The sequence below is a fragment of the Dendrobates tinctorius genome, unplaced genomic scaffold, assembly GCF_039654945.1.
Source record: "Dendrobates tinctorius isolate UK_male_01 unplaced genomic scaffold, ASM3965494v1 ptg000003l, whole genome shotgun sequence".
Taxonomy (NCBI): Eukaryota; Metazoa; Chordata; class Amphibia; order Anura; family Dendrobatidae; genus Dendrobates; species Dendrobates tinctorius.
In genome coordinates this window covers 102,056,144-102,081,696 of record NW_027361671.1, presented here as the reverse complement: position 1 = coordinate 102,081,696, position 25,553 = coordinate 102,056,144, and the positions used below count along the sequence as shown (strand labels likewise).

Genomic DNA, 25,553 nt, shown 5'->3' with positions numbered 1-25,553 from the left:
TGCGCCTCCGCCGGTAGCTCCGCCTACGGACGCATGACGCTGCATGCGTCCCCTATCTTTAGCACTGGGGACGCAGGCCGTGCGCAGGTATGCGTTTGGCGGCGCATGCGTCCTTTTGACGCTGAGCGCATCAAATTGCAACCTGTTGTGGCCGTAAACGCTAATGTGAAACTAGCCTTAATTCATAGTTTTGATGCCTTCAGAGTGAATCTACAATTTTCATAGTCATGAAAAAAAAAGAAAACTCTTTGAAAGAGGTGTGTCCAAACTTTTGGTCTTTATATATATATATATATTACATAAACATACATATACACACACACAAATAATCTGACAAATGGACACCTAGAATTACCATCCAGATAAAGAGACCAGTTTTACTGATCTAAACAAATAATCAGAAGAACTTTACCTCCTCTCTAGCAATGGCCATATTATCAGACACCTCTCCAAAAACTGTGGGTTGAATAAAGTACCCACGGTCTGCAGCAGGGTTCCCACCACACAGCAACTTGGCACCTTCTTGTTTTCCAGATTTGATGTAGCCCAAGATCTTTTTGAACTGCTCCTCATCCACCTGAAATGTAAATTTATTATTTCCACTGTAAACTAAGAAAAAATTTTTTTTAGCAGAATAAAAAAATGTGATATTTGTGATATAGTAAGGGTATGAAAGAGACCTAGGAACTTCTAAGGAGACAAATATAGCCCTCCTGTCTGTAATCCAAAGGCAGTGGGCCACTAGTGTTTATTGATTATGTGACTGAATGCAGACGCCGGCGGATGAATTCTGAACTGTATGGGCTATACTTTCTGATCAGATTCAACGAAATGCAGCAAGGTTGATTGGACGGCACATCACAGTACAGACGGAGAATGACCCAAAATCACATCACAGTACAGACGGAGAATGACCCAAAATATACTGCAAAAGCAATACGGGAGTTTAAGGCAAAGAAGTGGAATATTCTGAATGGCCGAGTCAATCATCAGATCTCTACACCATAGAGCGTGCATTTCACTTTCTTAAAGGGAATCTGTCACCAGGTCTGACCGCTAGTAAATACGGCCACCACCTTTCAGGCCTGATACACAGCATTCTATAATGCTGTATACATGCCCCCAACCTGACATGCAAGACAAGAAAAAGACCTTTTATTATACTCACTTGTGGGGTGATCGGGTGCGAGGGCTTTCGCTGGTCTTGGTCAAGCACCTCCCTTCTTGCGATGCCGTCCTCCTTACAGTGTACAGGCACCAGGAAAGGTCAAAGAGCCCTGGTGCCTGCGCACTGCAGTACTTTATCTTCCCTAGTCAGGGCAGAGAAGTACGCCTGTGCAGGAGCGTGATGTGTGGATGACTTAGGGACGAGTCATCCACACGAAGCAAGAAGGAGGACGGCATCACAAGAAGGGAGATGCCAGGCCAAGACTAAAGCCCTCCCACCAGACCGTCCCAGAGGTGAATATAATAAAAAGGTATCTTTCTTGTCTTGCAGGTTGGGTTGGGGGCTTATATACAGCACTATAGAATGCTCTATATCAGGCGTGAAAGGTGGTGGCCGTGTAAGGGGGTGAGATAGAATGTCTTTCATGATTCCCTTCCCTCTGATTGTCTTCCGGTTCTTTATGTTTACAGATGTGTTTTCATGATAATTGTCTGCGGTACTGCTACATGTACATACAGTTAGGGAAAGTTAGTGCATCCTTTCTTGGGACATTAGAGGATGGCACTCTTAGTACATAGTCTCCCCATAGACTGGGTAGATGTAATTATGTTGTGGGCCACAAGAGGGGGTATACTAGTGGGGCCTGATAGGATGTTCATAGAGGGTTAATTGTAGGAGGGGCTGCCGAGAGTTAAGGTTAGTGCTGAAGAGTGGTTCAGTCAGACGGGGCCAGGGCACCCAAGTGTCCATATAGGCTAAAGGCCCGGAGAGCTCGGCAGCCACGTAACGTTAAGTCGTTATAGCCCACGTTACCCACGGCCACTGTGGGTCTTAGCAGTGGGCCAGTACAGGAAAAGGAAGATGTGGCGTCTGATCGCCTGGGCCAATGCATTTAGGGCAGAAGTTGGCTGGACTAAGGAAATGAAGGTAGTTGGAGCTTCGACGAGATTGGTACAGACGGGCCGGATGCTTCTCCAGGGGCCAGCAAACGTAGTGACTGATGAATTCGTGTCTGGGGCGAAACAGGCTGAAGGAAGTGTCATTATAGCAAGGTCAGGCCAGGAAGGAACTGGGAAGCAGTCTAGGATGGTCCGGTCTGGGCGTGTGCTGCACAGAAGTGGCAACAAGCAAGGGAAAGATGAGGAAGCAAGGAAATGTAAGTGGATGTAACGTGCGAAATCCTAAGTAAAGAAGTGTTAAAGTTGACTCAGACTGTGTCTTCATTGATGGGGGTCGCCTAGAAGAGGGACCGTTATGACCTGGGAAGTGCACGGGTGAAGCTGAATGTGGTGATGCAGGTATGCCGAGAAGAAGAGAGTGTTATTTCATGTAGGGGAAGGACTGGGCGCAGCTGCCACCGGAATACAGGTCATGACTATAGTCCTGGCCCTCCCTTACACTCGTATCTCATATCGGTCAAATCTGGTGACAGATTCGCTTTAAGCAAAACGTAAAAGCAGGAAGACCCACACACAAGATACAAATAATGTCAGCTGCAGTAAAGGCCTGGCGAAGCATCACAAAAGAGGAAACCCATCTGTTTGGTGACAACAATGGATTCCAGTCATTGCCTGCAAAGGATTCTCTACAAAAGTATTAAAAATGAATAGTTTACTTATTATTTGTGGTAAAATGAATTTGTCTACTTAACCTTTAGCCCCTGAAATGAGGAGGCTTTGTAGAAAAATGGAAATGTAGGCCTTGTAGAAAAATTTAGGAAACACTGGGTGTTTCTTACGCTGTCATCTATGTGACAGTGTGAGAAATACAAGCTCTGATCAGCACCAAGTTCGATACCTACGGTCAAAGCGCTGCTACTCATCATCCTACACCTGGTCTCACTGACAGCAGCGAGAGCAGGTGTACGATGATGGGAGTATTCACCAGCCAGCGCCTGTGCAATAAATAAAAAAAAAAAAAAGAAAGTGTGGGGTCCCCTCTACTTTTGACAACCAGCACAGGCAAAACCAACAGCTGCATGCTGCAGCCCCCAGCTTTATCTTGATTGGTTATCAAAAATAGAGGGGGTCCCCATTTTGTTTTTTCAAAATTAAATACATAATTAAAAAAATGGAATAGAGCCCCCCTATTTTTCATGACCAGCCAAGCTAAAGCAGCAGGTGGGTTGCTGGTATTCTCAGACTAGTAAGCGGCCAAGGATATTGCCCCACCCCAGCCTAAAAATAGCAGCCCACTGTCACATATAGTGTAGGAAAGACTAAGTGCAACACAAAGGGATAAGGGGAAGGGAACCCAACACTATGGAAGGAGGGACTGGAGACTCCTAGACAGATTTAGCGTCACCCTGTCTGCCCTAAGCGTCCCTATAAAGGTTCCGCATTTATCACCGAGCAGGATACCAAACCCTGCCTGACCCTGGCGATATGCCCTGCATAGTCAATCCCCACTATCACTAAAGACAGATAGGATACACAAACAAAGGGAACGCTCAACTTGAGTAGACTCCGAGAGAAACACAGACGTCCTCTAAACACCAAAGAGGAAGCTAGTTGACTGCTATAGGTCGAAGCCTCAACAGGGAAATGGATATATCACTGGCAACTCCCAGCAGCAAGCTGGGACTTATAAACACCCCAGTCCAGGTATGTCAACTAGAGCTGGGTCCTAAAGTCAGAAGGATTAGGAAGGACTCTGCAAAGCCAACGGCTGAGACTTTCTGCAGCTAGATGCATTTCAACTGTCTGCAGCCTCTGACACATCCGTGACACCCACAGCCGCCCCAGAAAAGGCGCATCTATTAGATGCGACAATTCTGGCACTTGCCCAGCTCTTTGCACTCTAATGGATGCACTATTTATGGGGCTGATTTTTTAGTCTTGGAGGGGAGCCAATATCAATGGGCCTTTCCTAGTCTATTCAACCCTAAACGACCGCCAATACGCCTTTTAATGGTGGCAGTTAAGGGTGCTTAATCCTTAGCGCCACTTTTAAATGGCGCTGAGAAATAAGTGTATACCACACCCCAACGTCAGAAAATCTCTGGGGTCTTGGCTACCAGAGGTAGCGGAGTCCCCGGGGAACATGATTTGGGTAGTTTTTTTTTTCCGCCCCCAGTCATGTGATCGCCATTATTCACCAAATAACGTCGATCACAAAAAAAAAGTCTGCTTTTCCATTCATTTCTCTCTCCTCTGATATGATCTAGCATACCAGAGGAGAGAGAAATGGGGTCCCCCGAGCCCTCCAGTACCTCCGCCATCCCAAGACCCTTCTGCTCCGTCCTTGAGCCCTCAGCGTCATCTTCCTTAAAGAAAATGGCAGGCGTATGCGCAGTGCGCCCCAGGGCTGTGAAGTCGATGCTCATTTTTGTGGAGTCGGAGTCGGTATAAAATGGACCGACTCCTAAAATCTAATATATAAAGCTCAAGTGTGTGTTTGTATGTATGTGTGTATGTCCGGGATAGGCATCCGCACCGTCGCAGCTACAGCCACTAAATTTGGCACAGTCACACGTCTGGACCCCGAGAGCGTCCTAGGCTATGTTGTGAGGCGAAATTTTAACCCCGCGTGTTCCAATTCACCAAACAATTTTGCCCCATCTACATAATGGGGAAAAAGTGTGTGTATCAAGCCTCGCCCCTCATTATGATGTCATAATGTTTGCCATGGCGACGCTGATGTCATCATAGGTTGCAAGCCCCGCCGCTCATTATGATGTTATAATGGTTGACTATGGGATGGAGGATGTGTGATGGGTATATGGGCACTGGACTATGGGATGGAGGATATGTATGATGGGTATATGGGCACGGGACTATGGGATGGAGGATGTGTGATGGGTATATGGGCACTGGACTATGGGATGAGGATATGATGTATGACGGGTATATGGGCACGGGACTATGGGATGGAGGATATGTATGATGGGTATATGTGCATGGGACTATGAGATGAAGGATGTGTGATGTGTATATGGGCACTCGACTATGGGATGGCGAATATGTATGATTTGTATATGGGCATGGGACTATGGGATGGAGCTTGTGTGATGGGTATTTGGGTATAGGATGGAGGATGTGTGATGGGTATATGGGCACTCGACTATGGGATGGAGGATATGTATGACTGGTATATGGGCACGGGCCTATGAGATCGTGGATATGTATGATGGGTATATGGGCACGAGACTATGGGATAGAGGATAATTATAATTTGCTATAACTAACCACAGCTAGTTACTATGCCCGGGCAGTGCCAGGCTCTTCAGCTAGTATATAATAAATTGGGTACAGTAGTTCAATGCAGAATGTGCTGAATATTTTTTCATAGGAATTTGGGAAAGTTATGAAATGTCCTATAAATGGCTGTTCTATTCCTGATCTAAGGCTACATTCACACACAGCGTTTTTGCTGCTTTTTTTGAGGATACTTTTTCAGCTGCAAAAGCAGATCTGCTTTTTAAAAAACCGCACCACCTGAAATGTTTTTGAGCTCATAGATAAAAGTTTTCAATAGCAAAAGCAGATTAGAAAAACGCCACACAAACTGACATGCTCATTCAGCCCAAAAACGGATCCTCAAAAAAAACAAATGTGTCTGAATGTCATATCTTCAAACCCATTGACTTTGCTGGGATGCCCAGAGTCACTGCATTTTACTGCAAAAAACGGATCCGCAAAAACGCAATGTGTAAATCATGGCCGCAGCCAGCGAGGGGCGGGGGGGGCACCTGCCCCCCCCCTAGAAGCAGGGGTACGCACCTATCAAAACTCACTTGTATGCTGCAGTGCTCCCGTCCTGCACCGGCTCCAGACTGCAGGGGGCAATCTCCCCTCCTCTGTCCTGTCTTCTGCCATCTTCACCAGAGAGAGGAGGGGGAGGGGTGCCTGCCCTGCACAGGATCCGATTCCGGGGCCCCGAGCTGGAGAAAGTTGTGCACACGCTGCAGCTGGCAATAAGAGATAGTCTGCAATAGGGACATGCTGGAAATCTGATTGGAAAAGTGAGGAAATTGGTTATTGCTGCCAGAACCCCTAAAATTGATTGCATCTTGAAGAGACGTACTGGGAAAGGTGCAATTGTCGATCAAGCCACTCGGTGGGGCAGCACTTATGTAACGATTGAGCGATTGCTTGAACTAAAACCGTTTCTTATAAATATGGCGAACCCTCGGGTAACCCTAAATGAAGGTCAATGGACACAGGTGGCTGAATTGAAGGAAATGCTTAATCACCCATTTACTGTGTCTAAAAAATTACAAGCCGAGGATTTAACTCCTGGCATTTTCATAAGGGAGTGGAAGAACTTGCTATTTTGCCTGTCCCAAAGAGGAGGTTTAATCGCAGATGGCATTTCTGCTTCAATGAAACGGAGAGACACACAGCTATTGGAAAATAAAAATTTTCTGGCAGCTGTTTACGTGGACCCAAGTCATCGTATACTGCTTGATGATCAACAGCTTACTAAAGGAAAAGAAGCTCTGACTGAGATAGCAGTTAGGATGAGTGGCCTACAGGAGGACTGCCAGGCGCAAGAGGACTTGGGTCCTGACAGTGCTACTGCTGCCATATCTTCATCCTCATCAGATGAGGCATTTGACTTTGACAAGTATTTGGATGACATGGAGCAGGCAAAGCGTTGCCGCAAGGAAAAAGATTTCACTCTGTCTCCTATAGCAAGCAGATTGACCATATTTCAGAAAAACGTTTCACTTGCTCTCAAAGAAATAGAAAAATTCAACCGTTCATCAAAACTGACTGTGCATGAGGCAATTCCTTTACACCCGAAAATTGTTAGAGATGTATATATATATATATATATATATATATATATATATATATATATATATATATATATATATATATATATATATATATATACACACATATATGTGATACACTATATAATATCTATTACATATTTTACAATTTATTGCAGTTGTGTTCTAAAGTTGTATTCCAATAAATATATTATGTTCTAAATATCTTGATTATTGTATCATAAAAATGATTAAATGTCTGATGTTCACATTGTACTACAATAAATATTTCACTTAAATATAAGCAATATATGTGGGAGTCGGGGGTCGCAGGTTTGGCTTACCGACTCCACAGTCCTGGTGCGCCTGCCGAGATCTGTCAGCCGGTACCCGGCAACAATAGATTTTTCCTATTGGTTCATTTTGATCACTGTGATATACCCTAATACAGTGATCAGAATAAAAAGAAAAGAAAATAGTAAATCAACCCCCCCTTTGTCACCTCCTTAATGTTTTTAATTTTTTCTATTTTTTGGGGTTAGAGCTTAGGGTTGGGGCTAGGGTGGTGTGTTTGGGATTAGAGCAGTGTCAGAGTTGGAGTTGGTCGTAGTGGTGCTAGTCATGACGGTGTAGCTGCTGCAGGTAGAGGATGTGGTAGTTCTGTACCTGCTATGTCGCAAAATACAAACATCTTTCTTTGGTACAGGCAGGCACAATGACATTCAGCAACTTTTCGACTGCCCGAGTAATGGTGGTAGACTGAAAGGCAAGAAGATACTTAAAATATGGTAGATTAGATGGATGAATGTGACTCTAGTTCCAAGGCATTGTCTTCCACTCATTGCCCTGCGCATTGTGCAGATTTGGCATCCGAGGATCATGGTCATGAGCATTCTTCCACTTGACCCCCTTGCAAAACAGCCAAGCTATCTGAGCCACAAGCTGTGCAGCAGTCTCTTCTACTGTTTAAGAATTCCTCTGATTTGTGGGTCAGGGACAGGTGGATGGGCCACAGAACCACAGTGTAAGAGACTGAGTGCACTGATGCCCAACAACTTGTTATGATGGAGAAGTAGTACGTGGCAGGGCCAGTGAACAGGGTCAGCGGACCACTGCAGGACATCTCAGACGATTAGGAAACACAGGTACTATCACGTACACACTTCTCAGTACAAGACGTGGGGTGTGCCTGCAAGGGTTAATTTATCGTCACTCACTCAATCCAAACAACCTGTTTTATGCTATACAGTGAGCATAAATCACACAGCGACACAGTCCACACATCCTCCATTTACCAAAAACACACGGTGATGAGTCCCCAAAATGTTACTGTCAGACAATGAAAAGGTCACACACACTCAAAGGCTATGGCTTCTTTAGAGCACACAAGGATCAAACTCACTAAAAATGTAAAGCTTTAATATAAAAATACACAGTGCTTATAATAAAAGATATAAAAAGATAAAAATAAAATGACAAATATGCAAAACATAAAAAAGGGAGAAATAAAGTTTCATTCTAGTTCTCTTGTTTCCGTCAGGGAATGAGAAATTACTTAAGGATCACATCAGCATACCTAGTCTTCAGGAAACAACTTATTTTGTGTCACCAAGGTTTTCAAAGACCTGACCATAGGCTTATACTTACAGCATGACCCGGATTGGCCCATTTAAAAGTTGCTGTTTGTGAATGGATGGGCTAATTTGTGGCCTTTTAAATATCCTGTGTCTCCCCCGCCCCCCACTCCTCTCTCCATACAGTCAATACAAAATATTCTGCCCAAGTACAAATCATTTCCCATGCTTGACACCTCTCTATATTCTCCCAGGGGCCCACACCCCCCTGTGGTTCTGAGTTCCTGCAATAAACGTAGGCAGATCTTATTTCCTTTGTCTTAGGCCTGTTTCACACTTCCGTTTTTGACCATCAGTCAAAAGCCGCAGTTTTTTAAAAAAAACGGAACCGGCATTTTTTTTGGCGGATCCGTTTTTTTCCCCATTGAGATGCATTACCGGCGGATCTTTTTGGCGTCCGCCGACATGCTCGGACGGCCCATGCAACGTTTTTTTTTGCTGCAGGATCCGCATTTTACAGTGCGCACGCCCGGAGGAAGGAGGTCAGCCGGAAATTTAACCCTGAAATCATTTCTGCCGGACGGTAAAAAATCTCTCTCTCTCTCTCTCCTTTAAAATTCATTCATCGGATCCGTCAAAAAAAACGGTCCGGTGGCATCCGTTCACATCAGTTTAGCAACGGATCCGCTTTCCAAAACTGAAGTGTGAAACAGGCCTTAGAAACAATCTTTAACATACAGCCTTACTGGTTTTACTGAAAAAAAAGAAACGAAAAAAATTGGATAACAGCGCTAATTATTCTTTTATATTGTATACCAACAGAAAGGAGGGTGGTTGAGGATTGAAAAGCATAGAAGCTACCATCACGGATGAAACAAGGAGTATCCAGGAATACATCAGAAAAATGGCACCAAAAGATGAGATGCTGAGAGAATGCCTAAGGCAACAACAGATCTGGAAGGAAGAACAGGAACATGAAGTGTCATGGCAAGACAAGTCGCTGCATGGGATGTACCATCGACAGATAATGGAGGTGGCTGACATGGAGAAATCCTTCCAATGGCGGGAGAAAGCTGGACTCGGAGACAGCATAGAGGCACTAATCATAGCAGCACAAGAGCAAGTACTAAGTACCAGATCCATAGAAGCAGGAATCTACCACACAAGACAAGGCCCAAGGTGCAGACTATGCAAAGAAACCTCAGAAACCGTCCAACACATAGTGTCAGGATGAAAAATGCAAGCAGGAACAGCGTATGCTGAACGCCACAACCAAGTAACGGGAATTGTATACAGGAACATTATCTGTACAGCATCTGGGCTAAGTCCCCGTAAGTTCAGGTGGGAGACCCCAGAGAAAGTGGTGAATGAAAGGGCTAAAATCCTGTGGGACTTCAAGACCCAGACCGATAAGCAGGTGTTGGCTAACCAACCAGACATTGTCATAGAAGACAGCAATGATAATAGATGTGGCAGTGACAAGTGACAGCAACATCAGAAAGAAGGAATATGAGAAGCTGGAGAAATACCAGGGCCTCAAAGGAGAACTGGAGAAGATGTGGAAGGTGAAGGCAACAGTAATTCCAGTGAGTTAGGAGCACTTGAAGCAGTGACCCCCAAGTTAGGAAAATGGCTACAACAGAACCCAGGAGCAACATCTGAACTCACTATCCAGAAAATTGAAATGCTGGGAATAACTAAGGTCCTGCGCAGAACCCTAAAACTCCAAGGCCTCTGGTACAGGACCCGAGAATGAGAAAGGACAAAAATGTTAGCTTACTGACCGAGCACTCCACCCTTCACCATGTGGTGATTGTAATTACAGCAGGTTCCTACCGACCCATAAATGCAAGTTTTACTGAGAGAGGTGTCCACATTCACCCAGGAATTCAGACCTCCGCCTAAGGCTAGTTTCACACTAGCGTATCGGAGGAGCTGCGGACTTTATGTATTGAGTAAATAATAAATTAACAAGGGAATATGCACAAAATGCCATGATAATACACAGCCCAGAAACCATATCAGAAAATATGACAGGAAAACACCATAAAACTCATGTAATCAAGAACCTATTGTTTGATAGATAGCAAAAATTATAATAAAATGCTTGATGTAATAGTAATAGCTTTCTCAACAGTGGATTTTTGTGCATTTAATAAAAGGCAGTGCTTTTTTCAATAGGGTGGCTAGCATTTTATATGCAGCAGACAATTATTGGCACCTCCTTGCATGTAGCACTTTTTTCATTGTGAATTTTACACATAATCTGTCTATTACATCAAGCATTTTATTATAATTTTTGCCATCTATCAAACAATAGGTTTTTGATTACATGAGATTTATGGTGTTTTCCTGTCATATTTTTTTATATGGTTTCTGGTCTGTGTATTATCATGGCATTTTGTGCATAGTCCCTTGTTTATTTTATGTATTGAGTAAATAATAAATTTTGAAGAAATTTTATTATCATGCTTTTTGTCTCTTTTTCTGCCATTTACTAATGGTAGTTATGGTTTATGTACCCTATCTTTAGCATTAGGTACGCAGGTCATGCCGATGTTTGCAGATGCCTCGGCATCCGTCGTTTTGATGGAGCGGCGACCTGCGCCGAACGCAACTTGTTGCATTTTGGTGTGGTCACCGCACCGTCAAAACGACAGATGCGGAGGCATCCACATACATCGGCAGGACCTGCGTACCTAATGCTAAAGATAGGGTACGCAGGCCACATGCCGACGGAGGTGGAGCTGACTGGAGGAGGTGCGGCTGTGGGTGGAGCTTCACGGAGCAAGTCCGCATCCCTCCTCAGCTCCTCAATATGCTTGTGTGAAACTAGCTTAAGAGATGTATTCACACTGGTTAGGGACCCATCAGTCTTTGAGATCACATTGACCATAGTTGATGGGCAGACATTATTTGGCCAAATTTTGTGCAAAGCGACCCATTCATTTTTTCTAAATATTCAAAAGCCATATTGCTATTCATATTTCACATTAACATGCTTTAGCACGATAGAGTGCAACCTTTCTTTGAAAAGTCCATTTTAAAAGGGGGGCACTTTTAGGAATTTGTCTAAACCCTTTAAATTTATAATGGTCCTAAAGGAACCGTCAGGCTTCCCAATCAAGGGAACCTCCACCAGGACCGCCTTGTGCAACAGTTCCAGGACTTCCACTTCCAGGGCCTGTTGTTCCACCAAGGAGGAGTTATCATCAAGGAGTCCTGTGGAACTGACAGAAAACTCCAGCCTCAGTCCTGATCCTATTATGCTAACGGATCCGGTCACTACTCGATATCTTTGTCCAGGCAGGGTAGTAGGCTACCAGTCTCCCCCCACCAGGGCAAGCAGTCATTGGGATGGTTTCTTGTGACACTGGGAGAAGTTTCCAAACATGAAATCCCTACCTTTCCTTCTTCTGTCATCCTATTTGATCCTGTACCAGCAGGGCTTTCCACGTATCCATGAGGATATATCTCCTCCTGCTGAAGGGACATCTGTAGGAGGGAACCGACAGACTAAGGAACTTTTTTCCTGTCGTCCCCTGCTTTCTCCAAGAGCTCATCTAAGACTGGCCCAAACAGGTGTTGTTCTTCACAGGGGATGGCACATAGTTTAGACCTGGCCTGGATGCCTCCCGGCCAGCACTTCAGCCATAATGCTCTCCGGGCTGCACCCCCAGATTTCCAGGTGAGCAGGTTCCTCCACGTGGTCTGCAGACTCCCTGGTGCATGCCTCCCGCCGGCCATGCCTGTGGCTCCCGTGCCTGCACTTTGGGCCTCTCCCATTCTGGCGATGGCCGCTGAATTATAAGAGCCACCTGTGCCATGTCCCTAGGGACCTCCCGGACACGCCCCCCGGAGACACCAAGTCCACGGGCACTCCCCCACAATGTCACACGGGCGGGCCCAGATGCATCAAGGCACACAGCCACAGCACCGAGACACTCCAGCGGAGCTCCAGGATATACTTACTTGCACCGTCTTCTGCGCTGCAGACCACTTGCCTGCTCCGCACACTATTGTGCAATACCCCTGGACCCACTGTGGCACTTCCAGGGACCCTGCACCAATCAAGGCAGGGGACCCCCGCTGCCTGAACCAACCGCCTGTGCCAGGGAATGACTTCTTCGAGAGGTATGTCTGAAAGAGGCTCACCAGTTAAGGACAGGAAATCAACTGATGCGTGGGAGAGGTGCCGCCCTTTTATGTTTGTGGGTTTCTGGTCCCTGAAGGGCAGATCCCCTCTCTCATGGTGCTGTTATGGGGAAATCGAATAAACACCATATTCCTCACCTGTCCGTTCATTTTAATTTTCTCATTAATGCACACTCTGCAACCCATCTTGACTAAAAAAAAAAAAAAAAAGTAGAATTTTTTGCAAATTTGTTAACGAAAACCTGAAATATCACATGGTCATAAGTATTCAGACCCTATGCTTAGACACTCATATTTAAGTCACATGCTGTCCATTTCCTTGTGGTCCTCGTTGAGATGGTTCTACTCCTTCATTGGAATCCAGCTGTGTTTAATTAAACTGATAGGACTTGATTTGGAAAGACACACACCTGTCTGTATAAGACCTCACAGCTCACAGTGCATGTCAGACCAAATGAGATTCATGAGGTCAAAAGGAACTGGCCAAGGAGCTCAGACACAGAATTATGGCAAGGCACAGATCTGGCCAAAGTTACAAATGAACTTCTGCAGTACTCAAGGTTCCTAAGAGCACAGTGGCCTCCATAATCCTTAAATAGAAGAAGTTTGGGACCACCAGAAGTCTTCCTAGACCTGGCCATCCAGCCAAACGGAGCAATCGTGGGAGAAGAGCCTTGGTGAGAAAGGTAAAGAAGAAGCCCAAGATCACTGTGGCTGAGCTCCACAGATGCAGTAGGGAAATGAGAGAAAGTTCCACAAAGTCAACTATCACTGCAGCCCTCCACCAGTCGGGCCTTTATGGCAGAGTGGCCCGACGGAAGCCTCCCCTCAGTGCAAGACATATGAAAGCCAGCATAAAGTTTGCTCAAAAACACATGAAGGACTCCCAGACTGAGAAATAAGATTCTCTGGTCTAATGAGACGACGATAGAACTTTTTGGTGATAATTCTAAGCAGTATGTGTGGGGAAAACCAGGCACTGCTCATCACCTGCCCAATACAATACCAACAGTGAAACATGGTGGTGGCAGCATCATGCTATGGGGGTGTTTTTCTGCTGCAGGGACATGACGACTGGTTGCAATTGAAGGAAACATGAATGCGGCCAAGTACAGAGATATCCTGGATGAAAACCTCTTCCAGAGTGTTCTGGGCCTCAGACTTGGCCAAAGGTTCACCTTTTAACAAGACAATGACCCTAACCACAAGCTAAAATAGCAAAGGAGTGGCTTCAGAACAACTCTGTAAACCCAAATGAGCATCTCTGGAGAGACCTGAAAATGGCTCTCCACCAAAGTTCATCATCCATCCTGACGGAACTGGAGAAAATCTACAAGGAAGAATGGCAGAGGATCCCCAAACCCAGGTGTGAAAAATTTGTTGCATCATTCCCAAGACGACTCATGGCTGTACTAGCTCAAAAGGGTCTACTCAATACCGAGCTAAGGAGGATCACAAGGAAATGGACAGCATGTGACTTAAATATGAGCGTCTGAGCAAAGGTGTACATTAATGAGAAAAAAAAATTAAACCTTTTTGAATTTAACAAATGGTTGCAATGAGACAAAGAGTGAAAAATGTAAAAGGGGTCTGAATACTTTCCGGAACTACTGTAACCTATGCTGGAGAAAACCTCTCTTTTTCACATTACTCTTGAAGTGTCCAGACTAGAATGGCTCCAGACGGAGGCTTTCGCCAAGCATGGTGCAGTAGATAATGGCGAGCTGACTCCCTCTCCCCTTATTTTGTATGTCTCTGGAGTTGAAACCTGAAACCCTCACTATCCCTATCCCAGGGGTGCACTTGAATGTAGAAGTGCCTGGGCTTCCAACCTTATTATGCTCTTGAATGCACATTGAACTATTTCCACCTCCACCCAGGGGAAAATGGGACTGACGTGAAATGGATAGCACGAACCGAACAGACAGAGGAAACAGACTAGGATGAAAGGAAAACTGCAGTCATAAAAATCGCTCATAAAACAAAATGGAATACAAAAGGGACTGTAGGAATGACCAACCCCACGGGAAAGGATAAGGAAATACACACACTACCAAAACCACGCAGATAACTCCTAAAGAACACCAACACACTGTCAATTCACGAATACTCCTTCAGCATCAAACTGGGTAGTTGTAAGCCATCACCAGCAGGGAACAGAGGTAACAGTGAGATTTAAATACAAAGCCCTGCAGAGTGATCGCACAGGCCAAACAGCAAATGGAAAACACCTGCTTGGGGCATGTCTGTCTGAAAAAAAAAATAAAAAAAACAACACAGACATGTTAGCAGTACCACGGGTTATAGTGGGTACATGCCCTGTCAATCACAGATAAAACACATGTGAAATTAATGTGGTCTCAGGCACATGCACAAATTGCTTATGGTATTAGATCAGGTACAAAAAAATCTTGGTACTAAGAAGCCATAAAGGGCAAGCGTCATGTTCACACATGGCAATTTTATTGCAGATTTTCTACAATAACAATTTGTAACATGCAGTGAAATGCAAATTAATAAGGTTTAAAAATTCTTACCAAAAGGGAATCTGTCACCAGGTTTTTGCTACCTAATATGAGAGCAGGATGGTGTAGGAAAAGAGACCCTGATTACAACGATGTGTAACTTTGTATTACAAATACTGCACCCAGTAAATAATCAGTTTTTAGATGTAGGAGAGCTCAGAAAGGCAACCTCTCCCCTGTAACCTTGGCAGGGGAGGGAGTCATGGGCGAGGTGAGCATAATCCATACCCCACCACACTGCAGGAAAATGGCGGTCTTAGCTGGCTTTGTGCTGCGATACGCCTCTGCAGACCCCATGCTGCCGCTTGTCTTGGCAGGCCAGGACCAGTTGAGGTAGAGATGAATGAGCGAGACCAATGACCAAACATAAACCTTTCTTTGAGAAGTATATACATCAGTTAACAGGCACATCACTTTATGAATAGTTCTTCTGCATTAGGCAGAGGCAGCAATTGTTCAGTTACACATGATGGTACATCTCTATATATAAAAATCAATGTGTGTGTATCACCAACCAATCACTAAGCATAGTTCATTTCACCAGAGCTGTTCAAAAGAAGCTAAGCTGTGATTAATTGCTATGACCAACAGTTTTCCTTGCAACCAATCACTAAGCATCTCTCATTTCACCAGAGCTGGTTAAAAGTAGCTGAGCTGTGATTGGTTGCTATGCGCAAGTTTTCCCACTTGACAACACCTCAGCAGACACTGACATGGTGGGAGAAATCTAGCATCCCCAGGAACATAAGCTCCCAACCATTGTCTGTCCTACAGAAAGGAGCAAAGAGCACATGACAGAAATTAATCCCCCCCCCCCTCCCGTGTAGTATCATTAAGTGACACACATGAATGTAGGAAAGTGCACATATTAAATGTCATGTGGATTTAATATTTTCTCACAGACACTTATGCATTATTGATGTGTTACTGTGCTCTGATGCTGTGAGTTTTTTTTTAAAGTGCTACTTTCCCCATAATTCACCTGAATATACCCATATACCACGTAATGCTTTTCCCATAACAACCCTTTAAATATGATACTATACTGCATACAGATGCTGTAAATCCATGAGCAACTCAGCCAGACAAATTACAAGTTGACGGTGCATGAAAATGTGTGTGAAGGTTTCTCTACTGTACTAATGTATAAGGTTTGTGCCTGTCCATTGGTGAAAAACATGACTGATATTTATGGTGGCAGATAAGTGAGAATATCAGCCTGATCAGTAGAAAACCTGGGATCTTAGTGAACCATGTTTCTGTGCAATGTCACTATTCTACTTTTACTGGCTTTGATGGGATGATGTGGGATATTAGGGGTAGTAGTCCGTTGGCTCTGGCTGACGGGATGATGTGGGATATTATAGTGAATGTGGCTATGTGGAGTGGACAGGGCTCTACACTCAACATGATTAATATATTATATATATATTCATATATATATTCATTATAATTTGTTATAACTAACCATAGCTAGTTACAATGCCCGGGTAGCGCCAGGCTCTTCAGCTAGTTACTTATAATACACAAGTCCAGCCTACAATTATGGGAACTTCCATATTCCCCTAGGAGGACTGAGCAGGCTGAGAGGTGTGTCGCTGAGGCCCTTCATAGCTAGTCTCAACTCCCAGTTGATTAGAACCTCACTGGCAGAGGTACGTTGGTACGACTCCTCACTCTCAAAGTCCATTCGATGAGGACCACCCACTACCCTGCTGTGCCAATGCATCTCCAGCTCTTCGTAGAACTTGTTCCTAGTATGATGACACTTTACCTTCTTTTCTACTATACTGTAGATAATTGATTACTGAAGACCTGCTTGACTGAGGTAAGGAATCTTTCCTTAAGCTCAGGCCCGCTACTCACCCGAGCGAAGTTCCGCCCTTTTAATTAGGCCTCCTGGCCTGAGATGAGGTACCCATCCTCCTTGTAGGATCTTTGCCATGTTACTTTGCCTGAAGTCAGAAATCTTGCTGCCATTTATTCCTTGCTTTCCTGTTATGAATGGGTCACCGAGGAGGAGAGCAGGTCCAGGCTAAGCCACAGAAAACCAGAGAGGTTGGTACCTAAGCGGATTGCAGTCCCCTAATCCTATCCACACAACTAGCAGTAGCCGTGGAGCGTACCTACGATGATCCTAGACGCCTCGGCACAGCTGAAGAGCTAACTAAGCCTAAAGCAAGAAAGGGGAAATCTAAACTGCCCCAGAGCAGACCCCAAAGAAATAGATAGCCCCCAAACATATATTGTTGGTGAGGCAAGATGAAAACACAAAACACAGGCAGGAAAATAGACTGAGCAAAAGTTGGGGCCCACACTGACTAGACAGGACAGGAAAGACACTGTCTGCAATCACGCAAAAAACCCTGCAAAAATACCAACACGTCTGATGCAAAAAACACTGAAGTCACACGACTTCACACCCCACTATATCAGCACTCTGGTATATTCTGAAAGCAGAGCAAAAAGACGAATCTAATAGGGGATAAAACAAACTGGCACAAGCAGTAACATATGGGTGGTGATTCAGCATAGCCCCAGCCGGTGCTGGCTGACCTGCACCAAGAAGAGAGACAAAACCAGATCAAATGCAAACAGAATAGCAAATGAACCACTTAGCTGAACATGCAGGGACAGAGCTGGAGAAATCAGACCTCAGGAGGAACAGGAAGCAAATCACCAGCAGGGATAGAGGGAGTCGGCTGTTTTAAATCCCAATCTGAAACCCCAGATCTCCAATTGTCATCATCATTATCAGGTGGCAAGCCTCTGTCAATCAGATCAGCTCCATTACCTCCAGTAACCACCAGAGGGAGCCCACAAAGAGAACTTGCAACCTCTCTGTCGATCTGACCAGCTCCACTACCTTCAGTAATAACTAGAGGGAGGCCAGAAATCGAATTCACAACACTTTCCTTCAGAACATACTATCTGACATATTGTCATCTACATCCAGGCACACAACACAGTTTCTATGCCGGTCTGCAAGAAGCTGGACCAAAAGGTCTGTACTTCTCGCTTACTTATCCCTATCTGAACTATCAACAAGAAACTGCCTCACTGTGTACCCACTTAGCAGACGGGATTGTAGGGGCTAACTATTGCTGGTCGGAAAATAGATAAAGCGAAAGTCAAAATATCACGAGGCATTATTTAGCCATGAGATCTTAAAGAGGGTGGCAGAGTGCGGGCAGGGTCTCCACTACTTTACACCCACACCCCAGCTTTCTGTATACAATGTATATTGACAGTAAGCTGCTAATCAGTACTGGAAGTAGCAATGGATCAGGATGCATGCCAGCTGTAGTCTTAGGCCGGGGTCACACTGGCGAGGAATACGGCCGAGTGAGAGGCGCTAAAAGCACGCATTAGACACGGACAAATGATTCTCTATGGGGTCACTTGCACCAGGCGTATCCTACGCTCCGTGCTAATCGCAGCATGCTGCGATTGTCAGCGTACTACGCCCGTAGTACGCCAATGCAAGTCTATGGACGCGCAAAAAAATACGGATTACACACGGACCAGACGTGTGACCTGCGAGCAATACGCAGGTCTTTTGGCTGGTGACAGGAAATGGGCCAATCCATCATCAGGAAGCCTAGACATGCAAATGAGCTCAAAAAGCGCTCCAGACATCCAGGAAGTACGCCTGCACGGAGTACAGCAGCAGCATGGCGTCCACGTACATAAATGTTGAGATGCTCATTGTCCTGGTGCAGGAGCGTCCCGAAATCTGGGACCAACGCGATGCAAATTATGCAAACCGGGCAAGAAAGGAGGCGTCATGGAGGCGCATCTGTCGCCAGATGTACCATGACTTTTGTGACCGACCACGTGAGGAGCAGCATAAAATTCGTAAGTACAACGCAAAACATCAGTAACCTTAGCGCGCAAGAAAAAAGGAATATAGAATCAGCACCCCCCTTCCTGTGCATGTACTTTTAGCCTCATGAGGCCATTACATTTGGATGTGACACGCGTCTTCACACAGCCATAATTTGGGGTTATTATTATTTATTGTTATAGCGCCATTTATTCCATGGCGCTTTACATGTAAGGAGGGGTATACATAAAAACAAGTACAATAATCTTAAACAATACAAGTCATAACTGGTACAGGAGGAGAGAGGACCCTGCCCGCAAGGGCTCACAATCTACAAGGGATGGGTGATAATACAGTAGGCGAGGGTAGAGCTGGTCGTGCAGCGGTTTGGTCGATCGGTGGTTACTGCAGGTTGTAGGCTTGTCGGAAGAGGTGGGTCTTCAGGCTCTTTTTGAAGGGGTTAGGCCACAAGCTCCTCATCCTCCTAGACAAAACAATTAAGTGTAGCTAAAGAGACCCTGTGTATCTGCCCAATTACATATGCCACCATGGGTATAAAGCTCACCCCAGAAGGCCCCATGCCTAGACTACTGGTAGAAAATGTGACCTCTCAAATATGTGAATTTGACAATATTTCCTGTCACATTGCAGTGGAAGATGTGATGAAACGCTGGCGAAGCATCTGGGACCAGTACTGCCGGGAACGCCAGCAGCGGTCCAGGAGTGGGGATGCTGGATGTTAAAAGGAAGTACATCTACTAGGACCGCCTGTCCTTCCTCGCCCCAATTCTGGATCTGAGACCGTAAGTAGATACCTCACACCACATTACACAAATACTTTACAGGGACAAAAATATTGATGTATTTTTGCCTCTGTTCTATTTCATAACAGAACTCAATCCAACCTTACGGATCGAGGAACGGCCTCAGAGGAAGAGCCCATAATAGATCCTGTAGGGGATGAGGTGGCTGGCCCATCTTCTCCCCCTACAAGAAGGATGGCAGAAAATGAGGCATCACAGGACAACCCAATGGCTGCCCAACACACAACACCACCAGGACGGTCTGCTGCTGCCCCATCACCCATCCTGGAAGAGCTGAGCAACTTGAGCAGCAGCCCAACTGGCCAGATCAGGGCCTCCCCACAGGCTGCTCTTACATCAGGGCGAACACGAAGAAGGCGCCAGCTCACTATTCAAGAGAGCAGGACCAATGTGGACACAGGGGTGCTCAATTATTTATCTAGAGTAACTACAGATGATGGGGAGGAGGCCTACGCACGTAGCCTCACCCTTTATCTCCGTGCCCTTACCCGTGAGGTCAGGCTCCGTATTAGGGGATGTATTCAGATCCTGCTTGATGCAAGCACCCCCCCCCCCCCCCCCCCAATACCCCATATGAGGTATTCGAATATCTGGAGAGGTGGCAGCTCTCCCCCCGAAATCTAATGCGCATGAGACCATCCACACAGATGCTTGCTCAAGCAGGGCCCGAACAGCCCCTAATACGTGGGCCAACACCTCAACCCCTTCCTCCCACTTCCCAACCTTCTATTCCGCAGCCCCAAATGTCAGCCTCTAGCCAACCCCACTAATATGGCCACTTGTACCCACCCAGTGTTGGAGGCTGGTCCCAACCTGGTTGGGGACGATCTGGCTATCTTGGTGGGTATGAGCCACGTGCCTACCACAGCCAACAAGATGCCCCTCACCATCATCATTACTCTGGCCAGTATCCCCAACAGTCCCAGGAGGCAGGACAATTCCAGCATCATGGGCAACAGTATGGCCCCACACAGGGCGATGTTGGCCACAGTGTCCAGCAGCACCCACAGGCTGCTCTTCCCCAACCTATGAGGATTTATAAGTCTGATGGCCGGAGATGTCCAGTGCGGTTTAACTGGTGCTCCAAATAGAAAGGAAAAAAAACAGGTGTTCTCCATCACCAAACTTTTTTACCTAATTTAACATTCTAATTTTTTTCACAATGTTTTCCAATCATATGAAAGAATCCATCATGACAGGCAAGGCTACCTCACGCCTTTCAGACAGATATTACATGTGTGTACAAAACAGAATATTTCAACGCGCTATACTGTAAAATGAAAAGATGAAAATACACTACTCACTTGCTAATGCCTAGGAAAGGCGTGCTGGCCTAAAGGTACTGTCACACTTAGCGATGTACTAGCGATCCCGACCAGCGATATGACGCGGTCAGGATCGCTGGTACATCGCTAAGTGGTCGCTAGTGAGCTGCCACATAGGCAGATCTCACTAGCGACGGGGATCGCTACTTACCTGTCACACCAGGCGATCCTGCGTCCTCCCGCCCGGCTCCACGAGTCGCTCGTCCTCACAGCAGGAAGCGCCACAGGAAGCAGACGACGAGAAACAGTCCTGAACGTTCTCGCGCGATCAGCGATAACCAGCGGGGGAGCAGGTCGTAGGTAAGTATCAGACACCGAGATATCGCTAGCAATATCGCTATAACGTCACTAGTTACAGCGATATTGCTAGCGATATCTCTTAGTGTGACATGCCCTTTAGTGAAGTAGTCACCTTTTTTGCTAGCAATCTCTAGTAAAACAAATCAAGGCGACCAGCCTTCAGAATATCACGCTCTCTCTATGTCTTAACAAGTGAGTTTTGTTTTTTCATCCTTTCCAGTATAGCATGGTTAAATATTCTCTGTTCTACAGACAGGTAATATCTGGCTGAAAGCCGTGAGGTAGCCTTGGCTTTCATGGTGGAATCTTTCTATGATTGGAAGAAATATGAGTGTTATCTTTTAGCATTTATTTTGGTGATGGAGCTCACCTATTTTTTTCAATTCTAGTTTAATATTCTCATGCAGCAATGTTGTTATTGCCTAATCTTTTTTTGGGTTATGTTATGTAATGTTACTTTTCAAAAAAGTTAAAGAAGGCACAAAGGGTCATTTTGCCCATTGCCAAAATGTTCTTATGGCAATATTATGTTTGCCTTTAAGCAAACAAAAAAAAAAAAAAGGCAAAACTAAAAATTTGTCTACTATAGTTAATGTCTCTGTGTGATTTTTCACAAACCCTCACAACATACTAACATACACTAACCAATGCAATGAAACAGTCATAGAATCATAAGGGGTTGAGTAATATATATTTAGACACACTTAAAGAAACAAATTATAACAGACACAGTATGCTCTTGCCAAGAAGTTGCCCCCTCAGGTGAGATAAATTAGTGAAAATATCACGCACTTTGAGGCCAGAGAGCGGTCTACGTTGAGGGTTCATAGGTGGTCTCACCCTGCGCACATTGTCCGGCCTGCGCACAACACCATCAGAGGAGGAACAATCATGTATCCTGGTAATGTTAGGCAGAACAACACAGGCTTTCACAACTTCATTCACATTTTGTTCACTCAACTGAATGGCAGACTGTAGTATCCGCCATTTGGCACAAAGAATCCCAAAGGAACACTCCACCAGTCGCCTAGCACGTGATAGGCGCAAGTTACAAATTCAAGGTTGCGCCGGGGATATGGCCTCATGACATTGCGCGATAACTGAAAGGCCTCATCTGCCACAAGGACATAAGGGATTGATTCTTTAGGGGAGCCTGGTAGCTGGCGTGGTGGTGGTAGATCCAACTGGTTGGTGCGTAGCCGCCGAGCCATTATGGAAGTATTGAAGCCTCTAGAGTCTCCCGTCCTTCCATAGGCCCCAATGTCAACAATTATAAACTTGTATTGAGGGTCTACCAGAGACAACAATACAACAGAAATGTATTGTTTATAATTGAATTGGGAGCCAGAGTTCGGCGGATTACGCACCCGGATATGTTTGCCATCCAGGGCCCCAATACAATTTTGAAACTGGCAGTCCTCCTCAAAGTCCCTTGATATCCTCAACCAGTTTTCCATCCTGGGCTCGGGCATGACCACTTGATGGAGTCTTGTCCAGATTTCTGTACATGTAGACCTCACTATGCCTGAAATGGTTGATCTTCCAATGAGAAACTCATGGTGGAGGGCGGCATAAGACAGGCCAGTGGACTGGAAGCTGTAGAACAACATAAATTGATAAGTTTAGAATGCCTAAAGTCAAAAAACATCAGTTACATGCCGACCAAACTTGGGAGGAATTGAGATAGAATAACACACACATATTTGGTTCCACAATGACTAAGTGATATGCAGTACATATTAGAGCTAACATTCTGGTGTGTAAGTTGAAACATATTTGGAGTAAGATGAGGGCATAAAACTTTGTCCAAGAAGGCAAAAAAAACATACTTTAGCCCACACATTATGAACATAGAGAATGTGGTTGTGTAGTACATACCGTATTGTGAGTAGAAGTCGCTCCTCTGCAGATATGGCTTTGCGCATCCATGTGTCCTGAAAGGTTATCCCATGGCGCACTGTCTCCAAGAGTCGATCAAATGTGGAAATGCTCATGCGACAGTACTGGTAAAATTTATCAGGATGCTCTCGCAGAGAAGAATAGGGGCGGTGAAAATGACCTCTTGTGAGTCGTTGACTCAAAAGTGGATGGACCCACATGCGTCTCCTCCTCCGCGGATCCACCATCACTGGGTCTGGTTGCCCAAAGCGCCGTGACAAAAGCCAGTTAAAGAGAACCTGCTCAGTTGTATTGAATGTCAGACCCTCTGCCATGTTGCACAAAGAACACCAACACACCTCGTGAAAGCAAGCTCACAAATGGACAGTATGGAGGCGGCCACCTGTTTCTGATTGTATAAATAGGGTGCAGGCTAATGATTTAAATTGTTTGCAGGCCTCAAAACCGTTAAATGTCCATTTTGCAAGGCTGCAAGAAAATCTCGCCATACGGATTGCATACGGATTACATACGGATGCAGACATGCGCAAAATACGCGACCGCACCTGGCTTACGGATGACCTACGGAGCACTATTTAGGGGTCATTCATCCGTATTACGCATGTAAACTACGGAGCGTATTTTGCGCTGGTTAGTGTGACTCCAGCCTTATAGTGTTAATCTGTTGATAAATAACTCATTGTATTGAGACAAGAGCACACACCCAATAAATGACACATCACTGAAATCAGTGTTTCAGTCCCCAACTCATGCTGCCCTCAGATTAAAGAGCAAAAACCTGCTGACAGATTGGCATTAACAGTCTGCAACAGAAATATCAGAAGAATGCACAGGTTTATCTCAGATTAGACCCTTGGGACAGAAAAGGGTGACATTTGAAGGGAACAGGTCATCAGAAAATGACCCAATTTTAAAATCAAGTAATTTTTAAAAAAATATTTTTCCCATATCACAATGTTTATTAAGAAAAAAGAAATTAGAAGTCTTTCATTTTGACAATGGATCTTTTTAGACTCATACTTCCTGTTTCAAGAAATCCACATGTACATTAGCCAAAAAAACAAGATTCTGCCCTAATTTTTTGTATTAAAGCATCTTAAGAGCGTGTGCAAAACGTCTTTTATGAAGAGGGTGAGCAGGTGATCTCATCTATAAGGTTTCCACCAATCACATAGAAGTGTTGCCCATCATTGTAATCCTGCCTTTGATAAGGACGCTGCTGTAAACGGTTTCTGAAAGGTGAAGTACGAGTCTAAAACAGGTGATTGGCCAAGTGAAAATTGCAAGACTACAAGTTTTGTTTTTAATAATAGACAAAGGAAAAAAAAGCCAAAAAGGTTTTAAAAAGTTAATGTAACACAAAAATCAAACTTGTGAATAGGTAATTTTCTGACGCCACTCCCTTTAAGGCCAAACTCACATTACAAATACGGATTGGCTGGCTCGTTTTTTAGAGAAAACGTGTGTAAACATGGCCTAAAGGCCCTAGGACTTGTAACGGTGTGTGGGGGGGTGGGGTGGATGAGGGAGATTGATACCGCCACTAAATATTGTAGTCACATTTTTGGGGAGTGTCTACATTGGATAACTGCGCAAATAAACTAAATAAATAAGTCTATAATAGCACAATTTGTTCATTACTTTTATTTACAGACTTACCTGGGGTCCTTGCTCAGTTTTGAAGTCAAACGGATTTCCGACAATTCTGCTATTTGCGCGGTGGACACTTCTCTCCACAAATTCGTTGTAGATATCCTCTTGTACGTATGTGCGAGAGGCAGCAGCACAGGCTTGTCCTTGGTTAAAGAAAAGGCCAAAATGGGACTGTTCTACAGCCCAGTCCACTGTGGAGAACAGATAAAAAACAAAACTTTTTCAGATGCAAAGCAAAGAAGGAAGGAGGATCCAGCAAAGTTAGTAGCAGTTAAAAAAATAACTTTTAATCCATTTAAAATAAAACATGGAAACAGGCATAAATTATCAGGTATAATGCACATAGATGACAGATCAACGCGTTTCGAAAAAAAAAAAAAAAAAAAAAAAGTCTTTGTCAAGATCTAATCCCAAAATGCAATGAACATGATCTTATAGTGTGGTATAAAAAGTCATTGGACAAACAATAGACAAATTACATATGCCAATACCAATTAAGCAAATTAGAAAGCATACTTTTAAAAACCAAAAAACTGGGGGGGGAAAAAAAAAAAAAAAAAAAAAAAAAAAAAAAAAAAAACACAC

At 44.7% G+C, this 25,553-nt stretch overlaps 1 protein-coding gene across 1 annotated transcript in view; it reads right to left on the bottom strand.

The window, feature by feature from the left end:
* Nucleotides 1-25,553, bottom strand: part of LOC141079180 (aldehyde dehydrogenase, mitochondrial-like) — an 83,768-nt gene that overhangs the window by 11,561 nt on the left and 46,654 nt on the right. Inside the window, exons 9-10 of the mRNA XM_073565290.1 lie at nucleotides 24,975-25,159; nucleotides 413-577 (exon numbers count right to left, since the gene is read on the bottom strand). Coding sequence (XP_073421391.1) covers nucleotides 413-577; nucleotides 24,975-25,159 — 350 coding nt within the window. The remainder of the gene's footprint in view (nucleotides 1-412; nucleotides 578-24,974; nucleotides 25,160-25,553) is intronic.